We start from the raw sequence: 25053 nt of genomic DNA, 5'->3' as shown, positions 1-25053 counted from the left end.
GAGCAAATTAGTGCTCGTCAGCAGAGAATGGACAAATAAATTGTGGAATATTCACAGCAGTGGAAATGAATCTTCAAGTACATGAAAAACTGTGGCTGAATCTCACAAACCAGATCCAAGAAATTTATATGAAGTTCAGGAACAGGCAGACTAGCATATGCTGTTAGAAGTTAGGGTGATGATGTAATACTACACAGCCATAAAAGGGAATGAGATCATGTCCCATGCAGGGACGTGGATGAAGCTAGAAGTCATCATCCTCAGCAAACTAACACAGGAACAGAAAACCAAACACTGCATGTTTTCACTCATAAACGTGAGTTGAGCAATGAGAACACATGGACACAGGGAGTGGAACAACACACACTGAGGCCAGTTGGGGGGTTGGGTACAAGGTGAAGTAGAGCATTAGGACAAATACCTAATGCATGTGAGACTTAAAGCCTAGTTAACAGGTGGATGGGTACAGCAAACCACCATGGCACGTGTATGCCTATGTGACAACCTGCACTTTCTACACATATATCTCAGAACTTAAAGTAAAATAAAAAAGAAGAAGAAGTTAGGGTGGTGGTTACTTTTGGATGGGGAGAGCAGAGGCTGGGAGTGGGCACAGGGACTGCTGAGGATCTGGTGATTTCCTAGCTCTTGATTTGGGTTATAGTTACACAGGAGTATTCATTTTGTAAAAATCCATCTAACCATGATCATGTATGCACCTTTCTGCATGTAAATATTCTTCATTATAAGTTTTTGAAAAGCCTTCATGTTCTCACGAAATAAAGCAGGAGGTAGTGTTTTTGCAGTTGATTTAGTAGCTCAGGGTGCATTCCTTGAGCCTCACGTAGCAATTTGTCCTGCTGCAGGACTTTGTACAGGCTGTTTGCTCCTCCTAGAAGACTTTCCCTCTCCTTAATGCCTCCTAGTTAACTCCAGCGCATACTTTAGTTTACAGCTCATCCGTAGTTTCCTCCAGGAAGTCTTCCTGGACTTCACAGTCTAGATCAGGCATCTTTGCTACAGACTCGTTGAACTTTAATTTCTAACATTTCCTTTGGGTGTAATTAGGCATTTGTTTGTGTATTTATTTGATTGTTGTCTTCCTCAACAGAATGAGAACTGTGGAAGAGTGGTAATGTGTTTGTTTCTGTTCACCCTTCTATCTCTAGGACTGAGTACAGCACTTGACAGTAAACGCTCAATACATATTTGCCAAGTAAATAAATGAGGGAAGAAATACGTGAGTGAGTAAATGAATAAAAGTCTGCGGATGTAGTTCAAAGCTACTCACGATGAATATTGCTTTATCTCATTATTTATTTATTTATTTTAGAGACAAGGTCTCACTCTGTCTCTCAGTGATTACGGCTCACTGCAGCCTTGAGCTCCTGGGTTTAAGCAATCCTTCTGCCTCAGCCTCCCAAGTAGCCAGGACTACAGTCACATGCTATCATGTCTCACTAATTTTCTTTTGTTTTTTGTAGAGATGAGCGTCTCACTATGTTGCCCAGATTGATCTCAAACTCCTGGCCTCAAGCAATCCTCCTGCCTCAGTCTCCCAGAATGCTGGGTAATAGGCATGAGACACCATCCTTGGCTAGTAAACTCATTTAAAATGTTCAATTTTAATGTTCTATAGCAGATACAAATATATAATATTTTACAGTATTTTTCATCATGTGAAATTGATAATCCTAGGAAACACATGTTCATCTGTGTATAGCCTGCTGTACCTTCTGGCTTACCAATTTGTCTTTCCAGATATGATATATGTGTCTTAATTTTAGAAGCTAAGACTTTTGTGTGCCTGACACCATCCATACGATAGCTGAGAATTGGAAGTCAGGAGTGGATGACTTAGAGGGCATTTGGATCTCAGCTGAGGAATGGGAGACGCAGAAAGATAATAAAACTTTTCCCAAGGTTACAGAGCTAGGTGGTCTTTCTGGTTATATTTTATTGAGATTTAAAAAAATAAATCAATCTTCCTGTCACCTTGGAGAATGCGGAAGAAAAGAAGTCTGGAAATGCTTCCTCCTAAATTTGATCTTCAGGTTTGCTAGTTGGGTGCCTGTTGGCAGTTGAACCTTGGTTTCCTCATCTGCAAAATGGGGAGAATAAAAGTATTTATTTCGTAGGATTATTGTGAAGATTTAATACATGCAAACCGTTCAACACAGTGTCTGGTCCTTGGTAAGTGCTCAATGACATTTAGCTGCTATTGTTAATATTTGTGCTTGGAGCTTGGGGAATAGAGAAATGGAGGAACTGACCTTGGCCTTCAAGGGGTGGGAGTCTGAGACAAGATGCTTCTACACATTAAACCTGAGAAAGACTTAGCTTCTTGCTTTGGTTCAAGAGGAAACTTCTCTGATATCCATTTGACTGTGTCTTTCTCCAGGAGTGGTTGAATCTACTGCCTTAGTCGTTTGGTTGAGACGACAAATTAGCCAGAAAGCATTTTTGTTCAACAGCAGCCAGCAGGTGGCGGAGTTTGTGACAGCCAGGCCCTTGGTCATCGTTGGCTTCTTCCAGGTACTGGGACCAAGAAGTGGGAGGAGGCTTTCAACTAGTGAGAAGTGCTGTGTCTGGGAGGGGGTGGGGTAAAGAGACTCTTCTGTTTTGGTTGCCCAATTTTCTCCATTTAATGAGCTGGTTTTTAGGGGAAGCTCCAAGTGTTCAAATGAACAGGAATGAAGAGAAAAGAGGGAAGATTGGCATCTGTATTTAGTGGGTTTTCACAGTGTGGCTAATCTTTTTGGGGGCCCATTTAGAGCATCACTGAACAAAAGGATGTCTTAGTTTCTGGTTTCAGAGCCATTGTTATCTATGAATCTAAAGGCCACCAACCATGCTTGGGCCAGGCCAGTTTCTCTTCCTAACCTGTTTCCAAGCATCCTCATATATTAAAACCAATAGCACAGGATTAACATGCGCCCGTTTGAAAATACATCAACCCTTATAGGTGCAGTAAAAGAAGATGTTTGGGGAAGAACATAAGTAACTTAGATATAATTATGAATTGTCTCGTTATAGCCTTGTTATTAACTTTTTTATATTTATAAATAACTTGCAAATTGCTTTTGCTTTTGGAGAATGAGTTTATTGTGTGTCTTAATTCATTTGCTGTAAACTGGTGACTCCTCCCCTTCTCCCAGTAGAAGGCAGAATTTGGACATTATATTTAACACAGGGAAAATATCTGCCTCTCTCCCTCACCCCTTGTCACTTCTTTGAGAGGCGTTTGGCCTTTTCTTTCAAGCTAAAGAATGAAGGCTAAAATTCTTGATACTACGTTTACATTTTGTATTACATGTGGTTTAATCAGTTGCCTCTTCTGAATGCAACTGAGGAACAAATGTTCAGAGTCTCAATCCCTGAGTTAGAGCAGCCCTTACTCCAGTAATTAGAAAAGGTCACATTGATCAATTCTCTCCATTGATCTCAAGGACTTCCCTATTTTGGCTTTAGTCATAGCCAGAGAAGCATTCTTAGTATGAAATACTCATGAAAGAGGATTTGGGTGATCCAGCAAAACCCCAGAACTTAAACAAGTGAAGAGATGAAGTGACGAATCAGCCACCACTGCCATCTTTCCCTTATATGAGCCAGGCACCTTGATTTCTACCAAAGCCTTAACAAACATTCTTTCCCAAACAGGATTTAGAGGAAGAAGTAGCAGAGCTGTTCTATGATGTGATCAAAGACTTTCCAGAGCTAACGTTTGGAGTGATAACAATTGGCAATGCCATTGGGCGTTTCCACGTCACCCTTGACAGCGTCCTGGTATTCAAAAAGGTAGGGCTTTGGTGCTATTGCTACTGAGAGGATCTCTAGTTTAAAATAGTGGAATTGTATGAGCTTTGGGTACAAATTCTGGTTCTGCCACTTGTGAGCTCAGTGGCATTGGACTAGTTGACTTCTCTGAAGTCACAGTCTCCCAGTGTTGCTTCAGCCTTTCTAGCCATTTACCATCTTAAGCTTCTTATCTTTATTTAACCAGTAAATGAAATTAATCATGGCTCAGTCCTATGCCTTTTTTCTTTTCTACTCCATGCTTCCCCTTCCACCCTTCATCAGCAGTTACCATCTATGGCTATACACACATGACTTGTAAGTATCCATCTCCCGTGAGATTTCTCTAAACTGCAGACCCTTATGTGCAACACCATGTTGATGACAAGACAACCCTTGATGTCTCAGCATGGCTAAGCCCAAAGTCATAATCTCCTCCCCAGGTCCTCGCCCAGTGTTTTATCTCTTGCTCAAGGAATGATGCAACTACCTCTCTCACTCAGTTAAACAAGCCAGAAAACCCAGACAGCATTCTAACACTTCCCTGTCCTTCACCGCTCATATGCAATCCATCACCACAACCCAACTGATTTTATGACCAAAATATTCCTTTAACCTTTTCATTTCTATCTCTATTGATACCGTCATAGATAAAGCGTATGAAAAAAGACAAGAAGCCTTAGTCCAAAGATTCAAGACCAGCCTAGGCAGCATAGTGAGACTACATCTTTGCCAAAAAAAAAAAAAAAATTGGGCATGGTGGCAAGTGCTTGTAGTCCTAGCTACTCAGCAGGCTGAGGCAGGAGGATTGATTGAATCTGGGAGGTTGAGGCTGCAGTAAGCTGATCACACCACTGCATTCCAGCCTGAGCAACAGAACAAGACCTTGTCTCAAATAAATAAACAAATAAATAAGATAAAAGAAAACTTTAGACAAGTTAAACTGAAGAGTTTAATTGAGCAAAGAACAATTCATGAATCAGGCAGCCTCCCAAGCCAGCATAGGCTCAGACAGACTCCAGCAAAGCCACATGGTGGAACAAGATTTATGAACAGAAAAAGCAAAGTGATGTACAGAAAAGAGAAGTGAGGTTCAGAAACAGTCAGATTAGTTACAGCTCAGTGTTTGCCTTATTTTAACATGGATTGAACAGTTGGCCACGTTTGATTGGCCAAAACTCAGTGATTGGCACAAGTGGAGGCTATGACAGTCTATTTACACCTCCATCTAGCTTACAGTTCACTATATACAGAGAAACATTTAGGCCAAATTTAAAACATGTAAGGAGGCAGCTTTAGGCTAAACTTGATTTAACCCCTATCAGGGAAGTCCTGAATCTCCCAGGAACGGGCTTGTCGTAATATGCCTGAGACATCAGTTATCGGTTGGGAGTAGTATGTGAGAAACTGCTCAGCCTTGGCACAAATATTTTAATATTTGATGGATTACAGAGCATGACAATGGCTGGGGCTGTTAAGTCAATTATACTCTTTGTGGCTTACCATAGATCTGATATTTTCATGGCTGTCAGCTACCCAGATTCCACTCACAGACTAATCTGGCCAGCCTCTCTTAGTTATTAACTACCTAGATTACAGACTACACCTACCACCATTCCTCAGTGCTTTCCTTTTATCCAAGGGGAAAATTGTGCTATTTATATTTATTAAGTGCCTATATCATGAAAGCTACTGTCCTCCAATGTGTTTCTCTCTTTGTCCAAGGGAAAAATTGTGAATCGCCAAGAGCTTATTAATGACAGTACCAACCAAAAGGAACTCAACCGTGTCATAAAACAGCACCTTACAGATTTTGTTTTTGAATACAATAGTGAGGTCAGTGAGTAAAGGGTCCCCAGAAGAAGGGGAGCTGGGACCACCGTATGTGCTTAGAATGACATATTTTCCTGGTCATTTCAGAATAAGGATCTGATTTACGAGTTGCACATCATGACTCACATGCTGCTCTTTGTCTCCAAAAGCTCTGAGTCGTATGGTATCATAATTCAGCATTACAAGCTGGCGTCAAAGGAATTCCAAAACAAGGTTGGTAGAGTGCACAGTTGTTCTTTGGGACTCCTAGATGGGGATCCAAGACCTGCAGGCCCTGAGCCCATTTGCCTGCCCTGCCTATTATAAATTGAATCAGGAAAGACTGGCATGTGCAATTGCCTGCAGTTTTCTGATTTGCATGTCAATGCCACCTACTATTTTCTATTTAATTTGAAATATGCCTCCTCCATTTTTCCTGCCCAGTGTCTCTTCCCTGCCAAATCTACACACTTTCGCTTGTCTGTATAATAAGTCTACTCTGAGAACATGAAGGTTTGCCTGCTTTTCTAATGGACCACTAAGTGGACTCTGTATCCTAACAGTAGTATCATTTGGCCTGGAAATGGGAGGAGGAAAGTCCACTACTGTCTGAGGTCAGGGAACATGAAAGCCTGAAGGTGGGAAGCAGCACACATTGTCTGGCAAGTAATTGCTAAGATTCTGGGCTTTAACATTGTACAGACCCAAGTTCAAATTCTCTTTCTCTGGCAAACTACACTGTCTTAGTTGAGTTTCTTAACTCCATGCTAACGTCTCCCCATGTATGAAATGGACAGTTGTGTACGAATTAGAAAATATATATGTAAAGCAATGAGCTTTACAATCAATGGTGCTTTTTATTACTATCATCATCCCATTAGAAACAAATGTTTCCCCTAAGCGCTATTCCTGTATTTAATGTAGTTAGTAGTGCCTGAACTGTGGAAACTATTTGATTTATTTTTCTGTTCATCTTTATAGGAAGTATAATCATGGCAGCTTTTTTCTGTTTTGAAAAAAAAATTATTCTGAAATTAAATAAAACAATTAAAAACTTTGTTACCTAAAATAAAGAAAGCTACTAGAGTATAGCATGTGTAATGTTCATGCTACATCCCACCACATTATTTTCAAAGAAGATGGTTTGAATCACAGAAATAATTCCTCTTGTTAAATATATTTCTTGGAATCCTTTTTCCAATTTTACTCCAAGATTTTTGATGTAGTTAAATTGATTGCAACCTGATTGCTTTCTCTCTATTTCTCCTGTTTTATAGTAGTCAATACTTAGCCATTATTTTCTTCTATTTTTTTATTAAGTCTTTAGTCTTCCTGGAATTTACTTTGGCTTATATCGGAAGATGAAGTTCTAAACTGCAGTCAACCTAGTGAGTTTCCAAAATGCCTTTTATTGATTGTGATCCATTTCACAGTCACTGACAAACAGTTGAATTAGTACTGTTTCAACAGATCACACCTCTTATCTTGTTCACCTCTGTGCTCCAGTGTCAACGGAAGGTGGCAAATATTTGTTGAAAGTACACAAGGATGGAGTACACAAGGATGGCTTTAATATGTTTGCTTTGTTTTTCAATTTCTCTGGCACCTAAAAGAGTAGCACACAGTGGGGGCTTTAATCTGATGAATGAATGACCTGAAAGTATCTGAGCCTAGGTGGCTGCGGTGGCCTCTAACTCATCTCCTTGCTTCCACTTTTGCTTTTTCTCTGCAGCCAGAATGACCTTCTAAACATTATTATCATGTCGCTTTCTAGCTTACCATCCTTCGGTGGCCCTCTATTATGTTCAGACTAAACCCAAGCTGCTTACTGGACCTCGTCTTCAGCAGTCTCTGACTGTGTCTCCTGTCTCTGTCTTTCATGGTGCTGAAGCTATTACTGGAGAGGGGTCCTGATCCAGACCCTAAGAGAGGGTTCTTGGATCTCATGCAAAAAAGAATTCAGGGCCAGTCTGTAAAGTGAAAGCAAGTTTATTAGGAAAGTAAAGGAATAAAGAATGGCTATTCCATAGACAGAGCAGCCCTGAGGGCTGCTGGTTGTCATTTTCATGCTAAACAAGAAGTGGATTTTTCATGGTTCCGTTTTTTAGACCATATGTGGTAACTTCCTGACATTGCCATGGCATTTGTGAACTGTCATGGTGCTGGTGGGAGTGTAGCGGTGAGGATGACCAGAGGTCATCTCATGGCCATCTTTGTTTTCGTGGGTTTTGACTGGCTTCTTCCCTGCAACCTGTTTTATCAGCAAGGTCTTTATGACCTGTATCTTGTGCCGACCTCCTATCTCATTCCATGACTAAGAATGCCTAAACCATCTGGGAAAGCAGCCCCGAAGGTCTCAGCCTCATTTTACCCAGCCTCTATTTAAGATGGAGTTACTTTGGTTCAAACGCCTCTGACAAAGCCACACTGACCTCTCTTTTCTATTCCCAGAATACTCTGAGTTCTTTGGGTGTTTGTTTTGTTCCCAGGCCTTTGCACTGGCAGTTTCCACCACCCAGAATGCTGTTCTGTGACTTGTTACTATCAGCTAGGTCCCAGCTGAAATATGACATCCTCAGGTTCTCCTCCTGACCACCCTACCTAATCTAGAGCCCCTACCTTACCCCATCTGGGCAGTTACTTTCCATCACATTGCCCTGTTTTATTGTCTAATTGACTCTCATTGCTGTTTGACTTCATGAGTTCATTCATTCATTTGTTGTCTGTCTTCTCTACAAGAACATAAGGTCCCTGAGGGCAGGGATTTTGTCTGTTTTGGGCAGGGTTGTGTCCTCAATGCTTAGCCGAAGCTCACACGTACTAGGCACTCCATGAATGTTTGTTGAATGAATGAGTGAATAAAGTCATGAATTTCCTTGATAGAATAATTTTGAATAATAATAAGAATTGTCACAAATTAAACACTTTCTATCTGCCAGTCCCTGAACTAAGCCTTTCCATACATTGTACTGTTTAATTGTCACAGCAACCCTAGAAGATAGGCACTATTATAATCATTTTACAGATAAGAAAACTGATGAAACAGTTTGAAGCAAAATGAAAGCCCAGGGCTTTCTGACTTCCTGAAGTTGTGTGGATGGAGCGCAGCACAAGAAGGCTGCTGCCTGCTGTGCGTTTGGGTGCAGAGCTGCACCTGCCTTTGCTACGTTTTGCAGAAGTGCTCCACAGACCCCACCATGTGCATACCCTTAGTCCACAGCATTCCAACAGTTTTTCCTCCATTGGCAAAAGTTACAGAGAGACAAGGGTTTCGTTTACTTTGCCAGATCCTTTTCATCCTTGTGGATGCAGATGAACCCAGAAACGGACGTGTCTTCGAGTACTTCCGGGTCACAGAGGTTGATATCCCCTCTGTCCAAATCCTAAATTTGAGCTCTGATGCCAGGTACAAAATGCCTTCAGATGAGATAACCTATGAAAACCTCAAGAAATTTGGCGGCAGCTTCCTGAGTAAAAATGCCAAGGTAGGTTTGTTCTGGGACAAGGTACATCCAGAACCTCAAAATCATCTCCTTCTCGTAATTTTGCTGGCTTTGATAATTCTCCTCACCTGTATGTGGAGGCAGAATAAAGATCAACTTTGTGGCTCAATGTGGGGAAATCCCTCATCTCCCCACCTCAAATCTGTCCAACTTCTGACCTAACCCAAGCCTTTAATTCCTCCACTCATTCTCAGTTGTAAAGTGGAGGCATTTCCTTTGCAGGAATTTGCAAGGCACTAAGTAGGTTTAACTTGCCATCTCAAAGGAGGCGTTTCTTCTCATATCGGCTCCAATGTGAAAGATCTACTTGGTCCAAGAGTAAATGATTGACTTGTGGGGGAGAAGGGATGAAGCCACAGGACAATCAGGATTTGGCCTAAAAAGCTTTAAGAACCTTTTGGTTGGATGTGGCTAGAAGGGGACTAGTCTATTTCACTGACAGGGAGGAAAGGCTACAGAAACACGTGGAACACATCATCACCCACTGTCTGTGTCTCCACAGCTACTCTGCTGAGTCAGGTAACCATATTATTTATTTTCCAAATTGGGACATAATGGGAGTAAAGGAGGAATTTAAAAAATATATATTCTGGAATGGGCTGGGTGTGGTGGTTCATGCCTATAATCCCAGCACTTTGCAAGGCCGAGGTAAGAGAATCGCTTGAGCCCAAGAGTTCGAGACCAACCTGGCCAACATAGCAAGTTCCCGTCTCAACAAAAAATTTAAAAATTAGCCAGGCATGGTGGTGTGCATCCGTAGTCACAGCTACTTGGGAGGCTGAGGCAGGAGAATTGCTTGAGCCCAGGAGATCAAAGATGCAGTGAGCTATGCAGTACTCTAGCCTGGGCCACAGAGGAAAACCCTGTCTCAAAAAAAAAAAAAAAAATTTCTGGAACAATAGAAGTAAATTAAGACTCTGCAGACAAACCCAAATGATGGTCTGCTTAACTATGTGTCTTCTACTGCCTTCTGTTCATTCCCCTAGAGACATAGCTGCCCCTGCAGCCTTTCTCTGCGGAAGCTGTCTTGTGTGCACAGCATTTTCATGGGGCCAAGCGGTGAGGCTGCTATCCTTCTTGCCACTTCCAACCCATTTCTCCTTCTTTCACCTTCAGAAACCCCCAATGCCTTGGATCCTATGCTGTTTCACTTTAGACCCTGTGCTTCCCCCACCTCGTTGCTATCCTTTGACTACCTCCCTTCACTCTCTGAGGACTTAAGCTCCTGATGGCAGCCTTTCCCTAAGCCCCAACTCTGCCATCATTCCCAGAGATGTCAGTGTCCACAACCCTCATCTCTCTTCTCCAGTAGTTGGTGTGCCCATGCCATGTCAGCTCGCTGTTCTCATGGCCACAATCTGGAGATTGCAGCACCTCCCAATGCCTGACTTTCCCCTCCAGGACACACATGGCTATGATTCCTCACCTTTCTCATTGCCTCCAACTTCCTGACCTTGTGATTCACCTGCCTCCAACGTCCTGACCTTGTGATTCACCTGCCTCGGCCTCCCAAATTGCTGGGATACAGGCGTGAGCCAAAGTGCCCGGCTTAAAGCTTCTTTTTGTAAAATCTGAGAATCCATCCCAGTTCAAAGCTTTGTCTGCTCCTTAGTCCCTTGATCCCATTTCTCTTTAGTGCCTACTCTGTGAACTTGCATTATATCATTCATTGCTCTGATGATGATTCTTTTAACTCCTTTATCCCCTCCATCTTCCACCTCCTCTACACCCCATAGTACTCAACAGGCAAAGTTCCAACTCTAGTTGAACCCCCTTAACTTCCCTGCTTCCAGACCAATATCACCATGACACTGGCTGGCTTCATGGAGTTGCAAACCAGCCTCCCGTGGACTCTGAGAAATGTCCTGGCATCCATATGGAAATTTCTGTTAGCATGTTCATTTTTAAATCTCAGAGTCTCTCTCTCCTCGTACCCCATTCCCACTCACTCTCAGCTGAGTTCTCTACCACTAGATCACTAAGAAAATAGATGTCTTCACATTGGGGCCTCCTCGCTTTCCATCACCACATCTAAAATCCTGCCTGGAATACTACCCATCCTCTCTCTCTTCCTTGCATTTAGATCTGAGGTGGTGTCTGTCTCCCTCTCAAAGGCCAACACATCTCCCTGTGTTGTTAGAGCAAAAATGGACATCCTCTATGAGATCTATGAGATCCACCTGATCCAACCCATTCCCCATTCCCCACAATTGTCACCATTTTCTATCTCCCATGCCCCAGGGTTGCCCCATTTCTACTCTCACTGAAAACATCTTTAAGTTCTTTCCAGAGGCTGGAGGGGGTGCTGTGAGGGAGGACACTGTGGGAGAAGGGACTGTGAGCCAGACAGAGGCTGCACAGCAAGGGCCTCATAAGCATATTAAGAATCTGGTTTCCTAAGAGCAATGAGAAGCTAGATTTGCATAGTGAAAACAGAGCCCCGCTTGTAGACAATAAAGGTGTGGGAGAATTGGAAGGAGACATAGGGAGAACATCTGGAGTCTCTTCTGGAAATCAAGATGAGAGATAGAGGCTACCTGGATTTGGTCAGCAACAGCGCAGATGGAGGAAAGGATGTGGATTCAGTAGCCATTCAGGAGGCAACGGTTGTAGATAAAACATATGTTTTGAGATTTCCAACCCTTACTTCAAAGAGAAGAAAAAGCTGAGCTCATTTTTTATTCATTCATTTGCAAAACATTTATTGAGGATCTACTATGTACCAGGCAGTGGATACTCAATAGTGAGGAAAGAAAAATCTCTTATGACCTTCTGTCTAGTGTGGTAGAGACACATTAATCAAATAATCAGAAAAATAAATAGCAAAAGTGAATAAGTGATACAAAAAAAGTGCTGAGTATTATGAGAATTTATGGCAGCGAGTCCTCATCTAGACCAGGGAAGCATCAAGGAAGTCCTCCCTTGGGTCATTCTGAGGCATACATTTTGAGTTACCCAGATGAAGAAGGGAGGGTAAGAATCAGGAGTGGGGGAGACCTGCCAGGCAGAGGGAACGGCATTAACAAAGGCCTGAGCTGGAGGAACGTTGGCCATTTGGATAAGCTGAAGACCAACATGGCTGAGGAAAGAAAAGAAAAGACTTTCTTTATTGCAGGAACCAATCAGAGTGTGATCAAGGTTTTAAACATCGTGTAAATGGTCTTGGTCTTGATTCTTAAAGTAATTGAGGACAACTAATTTTTTTTTGTTTTTTTTTGAGCTAGAGTCTTGCTTTGTCTACCAGGCTGGAGTGCCGTAGCACAATCTTGGCTCACTGCAACCTCCACCTCCCAAGTTCAAACAATTCTCTTGCCTCAGCTTCCCGAGTAGCTGGGATTACAGGTGCATGCCACCACACCCCACTAATTCTTGATTTTTTTTTTTTTATTGGCAGAGATGGGGTTTCACCATGTTGGCCAGGCTGGTTTCAAACTCCTGAACTCGTGATCTGCCTGCGTCAGCCTCCCAAAATGCTGGGACACAAGCATGAGCCACCGCGCCCAGCTTAGAGCTTCTTTTTATAAAATCTGATAATCCATCCCAGTTTGAAGCTTTGTCTGCTCCTTAGCCCCCTGATCCCAGTTTGCCCTGAAGCATCCAGGGTTGACATCAAGCTCATGATCCAGCTCAGTATTCCAAAATCTTTCCTAAGGCTTTTGTGAAAAAAACGCAAGAAAATCTTTAGTTGTATCCAGTCAGGGTGGGGAGCCTTACAACTTCGAATCCCTTTCGAAGATTCTTAGGCCTCTCAAATATGCTTCCTAGAAACATCAATCCAGTGAAGAGATTCCAAAATATTGGGACCAGGGACTGGTTAAGCAGCTCGTGGGGAAGAACTTCAACATAGTCGTCTTTGACAAAGAAAAGGATGTGTTTGTGATGTTCTGTAAGTACCTCAAGAGCGGCTGGGAGGCAACGGGTAACAACATTGTTTCCAGTGTTTTTCCTGAGTTCTTGGGCCCTGAAATCATGCCAAGGATGGTCTTCAGATACCCAAAGAGCAGGACTCAAGATGCTATCAGGAACAATGCAACTCTGTCCCCCAAAAATGTAATTCTTAGAATGTATGCAGTGCCTTCCACATAACCAAGGCCTGCAGCCGTTTGTAAAAGCAAGAATGCCGATGGCTAACAATGCTTGATTGGGTGCTGTAGTATGCTGGGCTTCATTCTAAGCCATTGCATACATTACCTCATTTAATCCTTACCACATCCTTTCGAAAGTAGCTACTGTTATTGCTCTGACTCTGCAGATGACTAAATAGAGTCTCTAGGAGGTGAAGAAATTTTTCCATTATCCTGCATCCAGTAAGTGCTGTCACTGGGATTTGAACTATTCTGATTCTAGCACCTATACTCCTAACTGCTGAACAGGATTTCTTTGCTTCTGGCTTTAGATGACTTATCAAATGGCCCCTATGAGGTAGGGACCCCAATCCTTAATATACAGTACTTAGCATAGTGTCTGGCATATTGTGAGCCCTTGATAAGTGACAATTGCTATTGCTGTTGTTATTTCTATCATTATAACTACTTCTAGGGCTTACCTAAGGACTTTTGCCCTTTTCCCACTGTTTCCAATTTGCGTGTAACAGACGTTACACACTAGAGACATTCTCTCCCACCCTGAGACACAGAGAAAGGTGATACGGAAGTTCCTTCAGACATCTCTTTTATTTTAACATTTAATGCACACTTACAATGAGCCAGGCACGAATTTGCTGTTGACACACCTGCTCTAATGAGCTGTGTAACAACAAGTTTGTGAGGAAGTTAATCGTGGTTGTCCCCATGTTACAGATCAGGGAACCCCACCTCAGAGAGGTTAATGACCTTACCCTAGGTCACACAGTAAGTTGCAAGGCAAGAAGTTTAAAGCAAGCTCTGATGCCATTACCTCCTTGAGGGTAAGACAAAGGTTACACTGCATCATACAGGCCTTTTACAATCACTCTGAAATGGACTGTTATTCACAGAGTGAGGCACTTAAAGTCTGTGGCTGAATCACCAAGATCTGCTGCCTTTAAGTGAGAGGCTAGGTGCAGCTGTTCTGTACTTATGGGACACCCAGAGTTATGAGACTGCCCATTTCATTCTGATAAAAGGCAAAAGCAGCTTCATTTTCTTGGAAGTAGGACCATGGGATTGGCCTCCTGGGGCTGCAGCCATTATGCCCCCTCCTGTTCTGATCCAGGACCCGCTGAGTGCTAGGGGTCTGCCAGAGATGCTGCATGCAGGGCAGATGGCCATGGAGAAACTTAGCTTGTAAATGGGGGATGATTATCCAAAGGTGGTGTGTCTGGGGGCTTTTGAGGCCACTTCTGTTACAGAGCTAGAAACTGAGCTTTGAGCTCTAATAGAAGCACAAGCAGGTAAGGTTTGCTTTCCCTTGGGTTGCAGCAGTTCTCTGGTTTCCAGAGGGCCAGGAGCCTGGACCACACTCAGAGACCAAAGAACTGTCCACAAGAAAGTTCAGTGTCCCAACAGTAGTTATGTCTGTCACATTTCTTCAGGATGTTCTCTTCTACTGAATTATATAGGTAAAATTACATGACATGTAATTACATATACATGACAAGGCATAACATAATGTACATGTTATATTAATGTTATGTTGTGTTATGTTATGTTGTATTAATGTAATGTTATGCTATGTCATATTAATTTCTACCTGTGGTATAGTGGTCATAAGTCAAATCCCCACTTCTTCTGCTTCATTACTCTGGTTTGAAAAGAACAATTACTGTATAACTTTGGGCAAGTACCTTAACCTCTATTGTGGAAAATCCCTGTGCTATAACACATATGCACACGCAAACACACACACAAACCCACATGCACACTTTTTGGCAGAACATAAAATTATCTAGCATCAATATTGTTCTTGGCTTTCTTCTTCTACTAGAGTGGAATACTATGTTAAAAGAAAAAAAAAAAAAAAAAAAAGAGAGAAAAAGCAAGCTGGGCACAGTGGCACAAGCCTGTAGTTGCAGCAATTCAGGAATCCGACATGGAAGGATCGCTTGACCCAGGAGTTTGAGTTTGAGCTCTACCTGGGCAACATAGCAAGATGTTGCCTCTAAAAAGGAAAACAAAAATTAGAAAAAAACGTGAACACACTAAAGTGTTAGTATTTGGGTGGAAGAGGGCTAAGCCTTTTTTTTTTTTTTTGAGATGGAGTCTTGTTCTGTCACCCAGGCTAGAGTACAGTGGCGTGATCTTAGCTCACTGCAACCTCCGCCTCCCGGATTCAGGCGAGTCTCCTGCCTCAGCCTCCTGAGTAGCTGGGATTACAGGCACATGCCACCATGCCTGGCTAATTTTTATATTTTTAGTAGAGACAGGGTTTCACCATGTTTATAAGGCTGGTCTCAAACTCCTGACCTCATGATCCGCCTGCCTCAGCCTCTCAAAGTGCTGGGATTACAGGCATGAGCTGCCACGCTTGGCCTATCAAATAATAATCGTGTACTATGGCATAACATGATATATATGCCATAACATATATGCCATATATATTATGTTATGCCATAGTATGGCTGAATGTTACACTATAGTATGGCTGAAAGTAAATGTAAAAATAACCTAATATATGATTAAAAGAAAGAGGGAGTACGATTGGCAAAACAGCAGGACCACAAGTGGAAGACAGTGATGCCACGTGTGGGGTGGTGCCAGCCTTCAGGGTCTTCATCAGTGTGAACCTGAGCCACTGTCCTTCTCTTCCAGACGCGCCCTGGTCTAAAAAGTGCAAGACGCTGTTCCCGCTGTTGGAGGAACTGGGCAGAAAGTATCAAAACCACTCCACAGTCATCATTGCCAAGATCGACATCACAGCAAATGACATTCAGCTGATGTACCTGGACCGGTACCCATTCTTCAGGCTGTTTCCCACCAACTCTCAACAAGTGAGGAGCTCTTGGGATGCACACGTGGCTGAATACAGTCTTATGTTATCATCAGGGACAGCTTCTCCCTACCTCTAGCTGCGCTTTCCACCAAACCAGTTTTATTCTCAGCTGCAGCCACTATTCGTCCTCTCACATTCAAGCTCAAAGAATATTTTCCAGTAGTTTGCACTAAAGCCCTGAGACTCACTGTCACTGGATATAGCTTGCATATCCCTGACCCAATCACTGTGGCCAAGTGGATGTGGGTGTTTTGATGGGTACGCCTGGTTTAAATGCTTCCCACTAGTATTGGGGTTGAGCTCTACCCTAACTATTTGAAGTAAGATGGGAGGAATCTCCATGGGAATATTGGATGTGGGGGATTACCAGGTGAAGGAAAAAATACATGCTAGAGATGAACATGTCATTTCCATCTTGGGATTACAGTCATTAACCATAACCAGTGTTGACAGAACACACGCTCTATGCCATGTCCGTGCATGGGAACGAACATCAGTCAAAAAAATGTGAGCCCAGCTTCCTGCTCCTTAGAAGAGTATGGATGAATGCGATTGAAACTGAGGGGGAGGAAAAGATTCTGGAGGGCAGAGATGGCTTCGAGTCTCCATGCAGACCTAGGACTCCGGAGGAGGGTGGGGACTTACATCAGGTTAGGGGAGCGGACATGCACGACAGGTCGGAAGTGTAGTCTGAACAAAGAGGTGGGCAGAAGGGTGGCCCCAGCACTGTGACAAGATGCCATCATGACCCACTCTTTGTTCAGAATGCACTGTAGAGGATGCATGTTGGGGAGGTGAGCAACAGGCGGGGCTGAGAGGATGAGGGTAAGATCATAATCTCGAATTATCTGAAAAGAAGTTGAGATGACCCATGGGCAATAAACAGCTTCTGAACTTTCCTAAAGAGGAAAGGGAATTTGTGATAACTGAGCTCTGACTGCATGCCAGATGTTTCTGAAAATCACTATTCTTCCTGTTATTATTGTCACTATTATGGTAATAGTAATAATAATAATAATATGAAAACATAGAGTACTTATCACGAACCAGGCACTGTTTTCAGTACTTCACATATACTACCTCATTTTCTCCTTATAACAACCCTAGGAGGTAGGTACTGCTTTATCTCCATATTACAGTTAGGAAAACTGAGTCAGAGAAATTACGTAACCAGACCACACTGCAGTAATGCAGCCAAAATTTAAGGCTTCCATCTGTGGTTGTATAGTCCATGCTTTGATCCACTCCATAGCAACCCTGTGATAGAAGCATTTTTATTATCCTTATCTTGGAGCCATGGCACCGGAGGCTCAGAGAGGTTAAAGAACCTGCATAACATACCCGGTTGTTAGGAATTTGACCCTGGGTTTACCTAGGTAGCAATCCTTGAGCATCTCTGGAAGAGGCTCCCATCCCGACCCTGTTCCATTTTCTTCCTAGGCTGTTCTGTATAAGGGAGAACATACTCTGAAGGGCTTCTCTGACTTCCTGGAAACCCACATCAAAACCAGGATTGAGGATGAGGATGAGGTAAGGGGCAACAGAAACATCCTCGATTATTCTGTCCCACACAGAATCCCTAGAAACTCAAAGAGCAACAAAAGGCTGTACTTGGAGTTCCAAAATCTCATGAGATGGTGATGGGATTCTGTCCTCTGGCATTACTCTCCCGATGCATGGGACCACAGTCCCCCTTCTCCCCTAGCCATGCCTCAGCAAGGTCCCCTGCTGGGTGGTGCTATCTGCATTAATTAGGACTTTGTGTTGCAAATTTCAGACACTACTCTTGGCTTTAAGCGACAATGGGAATTTATCCAATATAACTGGTAGAACATCAGGTGTGAGTGGATCCAGAACCCACACCTGCTTTCTGTCTTCCCATCTCTGTTCTCCTCTATATTGGTTTCATTCTCAAGTAGTCATTTCCCCACGAGGTTCAAAGATTACACCACAGTTCCAAACTAACATCTTCCCCGTATAGAAAGCAAGCATCTACTTAGACATTCCAGAAAATGTCCTGGACAGGAATCTGATTAGCTAAGATTCGTCACCTGCCCGGTCCTGGAGCTAGTGGTGCGGGAGCCACATCTGTAGACTTAGAACCTTTGTTTCCCTAAAGATCCTCTTACCTGAAGGGTGAAACCACAGTTGGGTACTTTATCACCCAAACCAAATGAACCTTTGGCATCTATGAAAACCCTGCAGGCCAAAGACTGATTCTCTCTGGGCACTTTTCAGAAAAAGTAGCCTTGACTGTTACAGTCACAGTGATCTTGCCTCTTTATTTCTTTCTCCTTTTCTTCCCCCCTCTCCCTTCTACCATCCACCTTTTCTTTCATAGCTATTGTCTGTCGAGCAAAATGAAGTGATAGAAGAGGAAGTGCTAGCTGAGGAAAAGGAGGTGCCTGCAATGAGGAAAGAGTTACCTGAACAGCAGTTGCCTGAGCTGGAGAATGTGACCAAGCATGTGTCCAAGCTGGAAGAACCAGCTGGGAAGAAGAGAACACCTGAGGAGGTGGTGGTGGTGGCGGCTAAGCCAAAGGGACCTCCAACTCAAAAGAAGAAACCAAAAGTCAAGGAAGAACTTTAGCTCCTCCAAGGAAATAAGGTGCCCAATTTTGATTCCAATAAAAGCATATAGCATTGTGGAAGGATAGGTGGGGGCTGGATAATAAAGCCTCTGAATGTCCTTGGCTCTGTTTTACTCATGACCTCTTTTTCCTGGTTGGTGCTCTCTTAGAAGAACTGTTTGACCTGGAATTCAGGCAGGACTGCAAGGGGAGCCACAGTAGCAACATTCAACAAGTGTGTGTGACATGCTTGGCATTCATCTAGTTCTCACAACACCACTGAGCTGGGGCTCATTATTCCCATTTTATAGATGGGAAAACTGAGACACAGAGAGGTTAAGCAACCAGGTAGGAACACAAAGCTAGAAAGCTGTTGAGGTGCAGTCAATCCCAGGCAATCACACTCCAAAGACTGTGCACTTAACCACTATGCTACCATCTCCTACCAGGTTAGGTGTTCCCAGAGTTTGGCTATGTCTTTCAAATGAGGTAGACTGATTGGCTTACACTGCATTTGGGCACAGTAAGAAAATGATCGAATCCCCTGTAATCCCAGCACTCTGGGAGGCCGAGGCGGGTGGATCACGAGGTCAGGAGATCGAGACCATCCTGGTCAACATGGTGAAACCCCACCTCTACTAAAAATACAAAAAATCAGCTGGGCATGGTGGCGCGTGCCTGTAGTCCCAGCTACTCAGGAGGCTGAGGCAGGAGAATTGCCTGAACCCAGGAGGCGGAGGTTGCGGTGAGCCGAGATCGCGCCATTGCACTGCAGCCTGGGTAACGAGCGAAAATCCGTCTATAAAAAAAAAAAAAAGAGAGAAAATGATCGAATCCCAAACCTGTCCCCAGACTTCCACATCTCAGTAAGTGGCCCATTCGCTCAAGCAATCACGTCAGAATCATCAACTGCCTTTTCCTTCCTTCCCTTCTTTCTTTCTGGTTTTTTTTTTTTTTTTTTTGAGACAGGGTCTCTGTCACCCAGGCTGGAGTCCAGTGGCATGAACATGGCTCACTGCAGCCTCAACCTCCTGGGCTCAAATAATCCTCTTGTCTCTGCCCTGCAAGTGGTTGGGACTGCAACATGCCCAGCTAACTTTTGTATATTTTTGGAGAGATGAGGTTTCACCGTGTTGCCCAGGCTGCTCTCGAACTCCTGAGCTCAGGCAATGCACCTGTCTTGACCTCTGAAAGTGCTAGGTTCTACTGCCTTCTTTTACTACCATAAAAGTAGCTTATCCATCCATGTGATCCCACCCACTTCCCTCCATCTCCAGTGACTGTCACCCACCATTTCCTAGCTGCAGTCTCCTAACTGGTCTTTTTGCTGTCACTTTGTACCTCCCTCCCAGGCCCTACCCCATACCCCTCCATATTCCATACAGCCACTGAGGTCACCTTTTAAAAAGCTAGCCCTAAGCACTTATAATCTTGTTTAATACTGTAATGCAGGGGTCCCCAGCTTCTCAATTGTTGACCAGTATGGGTAGCTGTCCCGTTAGGAACCTGGCAGCACAGCAATAAGTGAGCTGTGGGTGAGCAAGCATTACCACCTGAGCTCTGCCTGAGTATTAGATTCTCATAAGAGTCCGAACCCTATTGTAAACTGGGCATACAAGGGATCTAGGATGCCAGCTCCTTATGAGAATCGAATGCCTGATGATCTGGCATTAGATATATGCCATGGAATGGTTTCTTCCATTTCTTATTTCCCAGTTTCATACCATTTCCCTCCTGAGCCCCCCACCACACCCCCTACCCCCCAAACCTTCCTACCCCTAACCTTGGAAAAATCGTCTTCCAGTAAACCAGTCCCTGGTGCCAAAAAGTTTGGGGACCACTGCTGTAATGGCATCTTTATTGCTTTTAGAATAAAATCTAGTCTGCCTACCATGCCATCAACACCTTGAAAGATTTTGGCCTCACAGATCTCCTCCTCTCCCCCTCCCCCTCACATTCTAGGCTCCAGCCACACTTCCTGTATACTCTGTGAACAAGCCAAATTGACTGTCTCCTCATGTTCCCTCTGACTAAATGCACTCCCTTCAGAATACACTCCCCCCAGGTCCTCACACAGCTATGTCCTTTTCATGGTTCAAATCTCAGCTCATCTGTCACTACCTCCAAAATGCATTTCTGGAGACCAATATCTGAAAGCATCTTACTATTTTGTTGTGCAATGATTTATTGCCTGATTCTCCAACTAATATGTAAGCCCCATGAAAGTAGATACGTCTGTTTTCTTTCTTGCTATATTCCCTTTGCCTATAACTCTACTTAACACATAGTAGATGCTCAATAAATGCTCATGGATCAATGACAAATTCCATATGAGGTAAGAGATACATAATTTCCTAATCATCCCAAAAGGCAGAGCTGCTGACAGTCTTGTCTCCAGATCCAAATTGGAGTCTGTATTAGTTCCCTATTGTTGCTCTGACAAATTAACACTTAGAGGCTTAAAACAACACGAACTTACTCTCTTAGAGTTCGGGAGGCTAGACATTAGAAATCATTTCCACTACACTAAATTCAAGATGTCATCAGAGTTTATCCCTTTTGGATGAATTCCCTGTTTTGCCTTTTCTAACTTCTGGGAGGCCCTGCATTCCTTGGTTCATGGTTCTGTTCTAGAATCACTCTGACTTTTTATTTCACCCTCACACCTACTTTCTCTGACTCCTCCTGCATCACTTTTATAAGTACCACTGTGATCGCATCTAGCCTGCTCAGACAACCTCTCCATCTCAAGATCCGTTATCACACTTGCACAGTCCCTTTTGTCATATAAGGCAACAGTCACAGGGGATTCACATGTAGATGTATTTGGGGGTCATTATTCAGCCTAACACAGATTTACCTCACTGATTTATGTCATTCATTTCAGCCAGGACTTCTCTTGAGAAAAGGACAGTATTCTTTCAGAAATTGAGGTCTCTAGAATCCACCTGGGTCTCCCCACCCCTGATCCGTCACATAAAGCAAAGGCTGTTTATGGTTTTTAAGACCTCCAGAACCAGCTCCCATACCCCTCACCCCGAACCTGGCCTGTCCACAACAGGAGGAAGCAGGGAACAGCCTGCGGCTCTGAAACTCACCTGAGCCGCATTCCCCGACAGGAGCAGATGTTAGTATTCAGGACACGGCATGAGGCTCACCTGCCTCAGCCTTGAGGCCATGTGGCTGCCAGTTGAAGGAGGGTTATATGGGGGCTGCCTAGACCAGATCATGTGGCATAGAGCCCCTGACCAGCCACGAGCCAGAGAATGTGTGTGCCACCTTGCAGGTTCCCCAGGTGTAACTGGAACCTCAGGAGGTGTGTGCTCACAGAGGTAGGTGGGACAGGTGATACCCCTCTGTTGGGGGTTCTTCTCTCTTGGCTCATTTTTGCCCCTTTCTGACACACACCAACCTCTCATTCTAATTCTTTGTGTTTTGTTGGATTGTTTTTTCAAAACTTTCCACCCCTTAGTTTCACTCTTTCCAAAACTACCTAAAACCACTTATTCCTCCTGTCATGGCTGAGCATGGAATTGTTCTTTAACCCAAGGAATGCAGGAAAATCAGAGTGAGATTTGGGGTTTAGTGTGGATTTAGCACTAGCTAGCTGTGCAGTCTTGGAGGAGTTACTCCACCTCTCTGAACTTGTCTTCTTCCCTGCGATGTGGGTTGCTGTGTTTCGCTGTTTGAGACAATGGAGGCAAACACTGAGCAGTGTCTGACACAAGAGAAGTGCTCAGAAGGTGATTGTTCTCAGCATTATTAAGATAAAGTCTCCTACCCATGTTTGAAAGTTAAGAGAGAAGAGTGTTTCAGGCTAAGTGTGGTGGCTCATGCCTGTAATCCCAGCATTTTGGGAGGCTGAGGTGGGTAGATCACTTGAGGTCTGGAGTTCAAGACCAGCTGGCCAATGTGGTGAAATTCGGTCTCTACTAAAAATACAGAAATTAGCTGGGTGTGGTGGTGTGTGCCTGTAATCCCAGCTTCTCAGGAGGCTAAGGCAGGAGAATCATTTGAATTCAGGAGGTGGAGCTTGCAGTGAGCCAAGATTGAGCCACTGGACTCCAGCCTGGGAGATAGAGAAAGACTCTGCCAAAAAGGAAGGAAGGAAGGAAAGAAGGAGAAAGAAAGGAGGAGGAGAGAGAGAGAGAGAGAGGAGAGAGAGAGAGAGAGGAGAGAGAGAGAGAGGAGAGAGAGAGAAAGAGAAAAAAAAGGAAGGAAGGAAAGGAGGGAGGGAGGGAAGGAGGAGAGGGAAAGAAAGGAAGGAAGGAAAAAGGAAAAGTGTTTTAAGAAGGAGGTAAGTACTGAGATATTAAGGTTCATTCAAAAACAAATATTTATTGTGCACTGTCCTAGAGGTAAGATAAAGAGAAATGTGATTGAATTTGGTAATGTGGATATCTTTGGTGATCTTGATGAGCGACAGGGCAGGAAACTGTGGCCATTGACAACTTGTTATGCTCACAGATCCCAAGAGAAGGGGACACACCACGCTGGTAGAGGGGCTGAAGGGAGAGGAAGAGCCCCCAGGAAGTACCAGCGTCAGTCAGGAGGTAAAGAGAACAGGGAAAGGGCAGGAAAGAGCATTTATTGTAGTTTCTGCAGGAAGGAATGGGAGAGGCAGGGTAAGCAGATTTAGGATTGGCTTAGTTTGAATAATTTCAGAGACCTTTGGGCCATAGGAGCTGTCTCTAGTTGTCTGGTATCTGGTCCCATGGGGTGATTTAAAGCAGTGAGTAGTGACCCTGAGTGTAAAAGCCCCATAAAGGAGGACAAGGTTTGGGGGTATGTGCTCTGGATTGGCTGATTTGCAGTCGGAAAGACACATTCACAAGTAAGTCATTTTTGATCTCTAGTAATTATTGAGCCCTGGGAGGGGCAGTCCATCCATGATCAATAAGGCCCCAAGATGTAAAAGCACCAAATACAGAAACTAGAAAGCACGGTGATTACACTTACGAATAGATTCCAACCCAAACTCCTTGTTTTCCTGCCCAAGTCTTTGTCAAGACAACTCCAGAAGCTACCTGGGGTCACCATCTTTAATCTTTTGAAGACACCCATACTAGGGTTTAGATAAGGTCTCATGAAAAAGGCATAAGATAAAAACAACAAGTTCAGAAAAAAAAAAAAAAAAAAAAAAAAAAAGAACCATAAGTAAATGAAGAGATGATAACTTTCCTTTTCATCAAACAATTGCAAAAGTGAACAACGAGATATTTTCGACTTATCCTTTTGGCAAAGATGAAAGCAAGTTACCGATGCTCAGAACTGGTGAGTGCTGTTGGTGTGATTGTAAACCAATTTTTAATCATCTCTCTGGGGTGCTGTTTGGGAAGAGGTATCAATATCCCTACAGTGGTGCTACCTCTTTGACCCAGAAATTCCACTCCTCGGACATAATTGTGAGGAGATAATTGCACCAGCATCAATGGTTACCCTACCACTGAGTGGAGCAGAATGAGGAAATGTCCTGAAAAGATTAACACAGTGGTCATGGTGATATTGCCTGCTCAGCCCAAGTTCACACATGTTTTATTTTTCTCAATATGATGACAGTACTCTTGGTTTTTGAAATGCCATGTATGTAGAACTGGGTCTGAAGACATGGTTTTCACTCAGGCTCTGTCATTTTCTACCTTGGCGATTGCACAACAGCAAAGCAGAATATTTGCAGAATTTCCATGAATATAATAATTACTGTGTGCCTTTACTTGCATCATCTCCTTTGGCTACTATTACTACTGTGAGAGATGGGTATTCTCATTTTGTAGAGAATGAAATTGACCTCTGGACCTCAGGAAGGTTAATAAATGAGCCCACTGGCATGCAATAAACAGACGATATGGGAGTCGGACTGACTCCAAAGTCAGTCTATTGAATTGCAAAGTTATTTCACCTCCAAAGGGACCTCCCAGTCATCAGGCCTACGATTCCTTGTTTCACAGAGGGGGCCAGGTCCAACGACGTTGAACTACCTTCTAATTCTGACTCTCAGCCATTCTCAGCTCCTCTCTTGCTTGGGCCTGGATTCTAAGGCTGATCTCATGAGAATGTGTGTTTCAGAAGGGTGCCCTCTCCAAGACAGATGCACCTCCCAGCAGGGGCAGTGAACATCCCTTTGGTCCTTATGCAGCCTGGCTTCAGATACTGGCTTCTGCCTGGATGCTCGGGCCCACCCTGCCCTTGTCAGTGACCAAGAAGAAGCCCAGCAGCTTGGCACTGCTTTCCCAGTTAATTTCTAACTAAGGAATCTCTTGCTGTGAGAAGGTGAGAAACAGTGACCTTGTATTTCCCTGCACAGGTATGACCCCCCGTGTCAATCATTTGGGGTCTCTAGCTATTAGGAGAAAGAACAACAACCACCTCACAGCTTGGAAAAGGCAAACATTGTGCCAGAAGGAAAAAATATTCCACTCCCAAGAAAACAATATCAAAAAACAGAACTAGAGAATAATTGGAGG

General features: G+C 43.6%; 1 protein-coding gene across 1 annotated transcript in view; it reads left to right on the top strand.

Moving 5' to 3' along the window:
* The window catches only part of PDILT (protein disulfide isomerase like, testis expressed), a 39977-nt gene extending 21264 nt beyond the window's left edge, over positions 1-18713 (top strand). Inside the window, exons 3-11 of the mRNA XM_017534308.2 lie at positions 2402-2535; positions 3661-3798; positions 5521-5631; positions 5716-5841; positions 8895-9092; positions 12876-12996; positions 15839-16017; positions 17460-17549; positions 18361-18713. Coding sequence (XP_017389797.1) covers positions 2402-2535; positions 3661-3798; positions 5521-5631; positions 5716-5841; positions 8895-9092; positions 12876-12996; positions 15839-16017; positions 17460-17549; positions 18361-18609 — 1346 coding nt within the window. The 3' untranslated portion in view covers positions 18610-18713. The remainder of the gene's footprint in view (positions 1-2401; positions 2536-3660; positions 3799-5520; positions 5632-5715; positions 5842-8894; positions 9093-12875; positions 12997-15838; positions 16018-17459; positions 17550-18360) is intronic.
* Positions 18714-25053: the final 6340 nt, after the last annotated feature.

The sequence above is a fragment of the Cebus imitator genome, unplaced genomic scaffold (assembly GCF_001604975.1).
Source record: "Cebus imitator isolate Cc_AM_T3 unplaced genomic scaffold, Cebus_imitator-1.0 Scaffold85, whole genome shotgun sequence".
Lineage (NCBI taxonomy): Eukaryota > Metazoa > Chordata > Mammalia > Primates > Cebidae > Cebus > Cebus imitator.
This window is presented reverse-complemented; position numbering and strand designations above follow the sequence as displayed.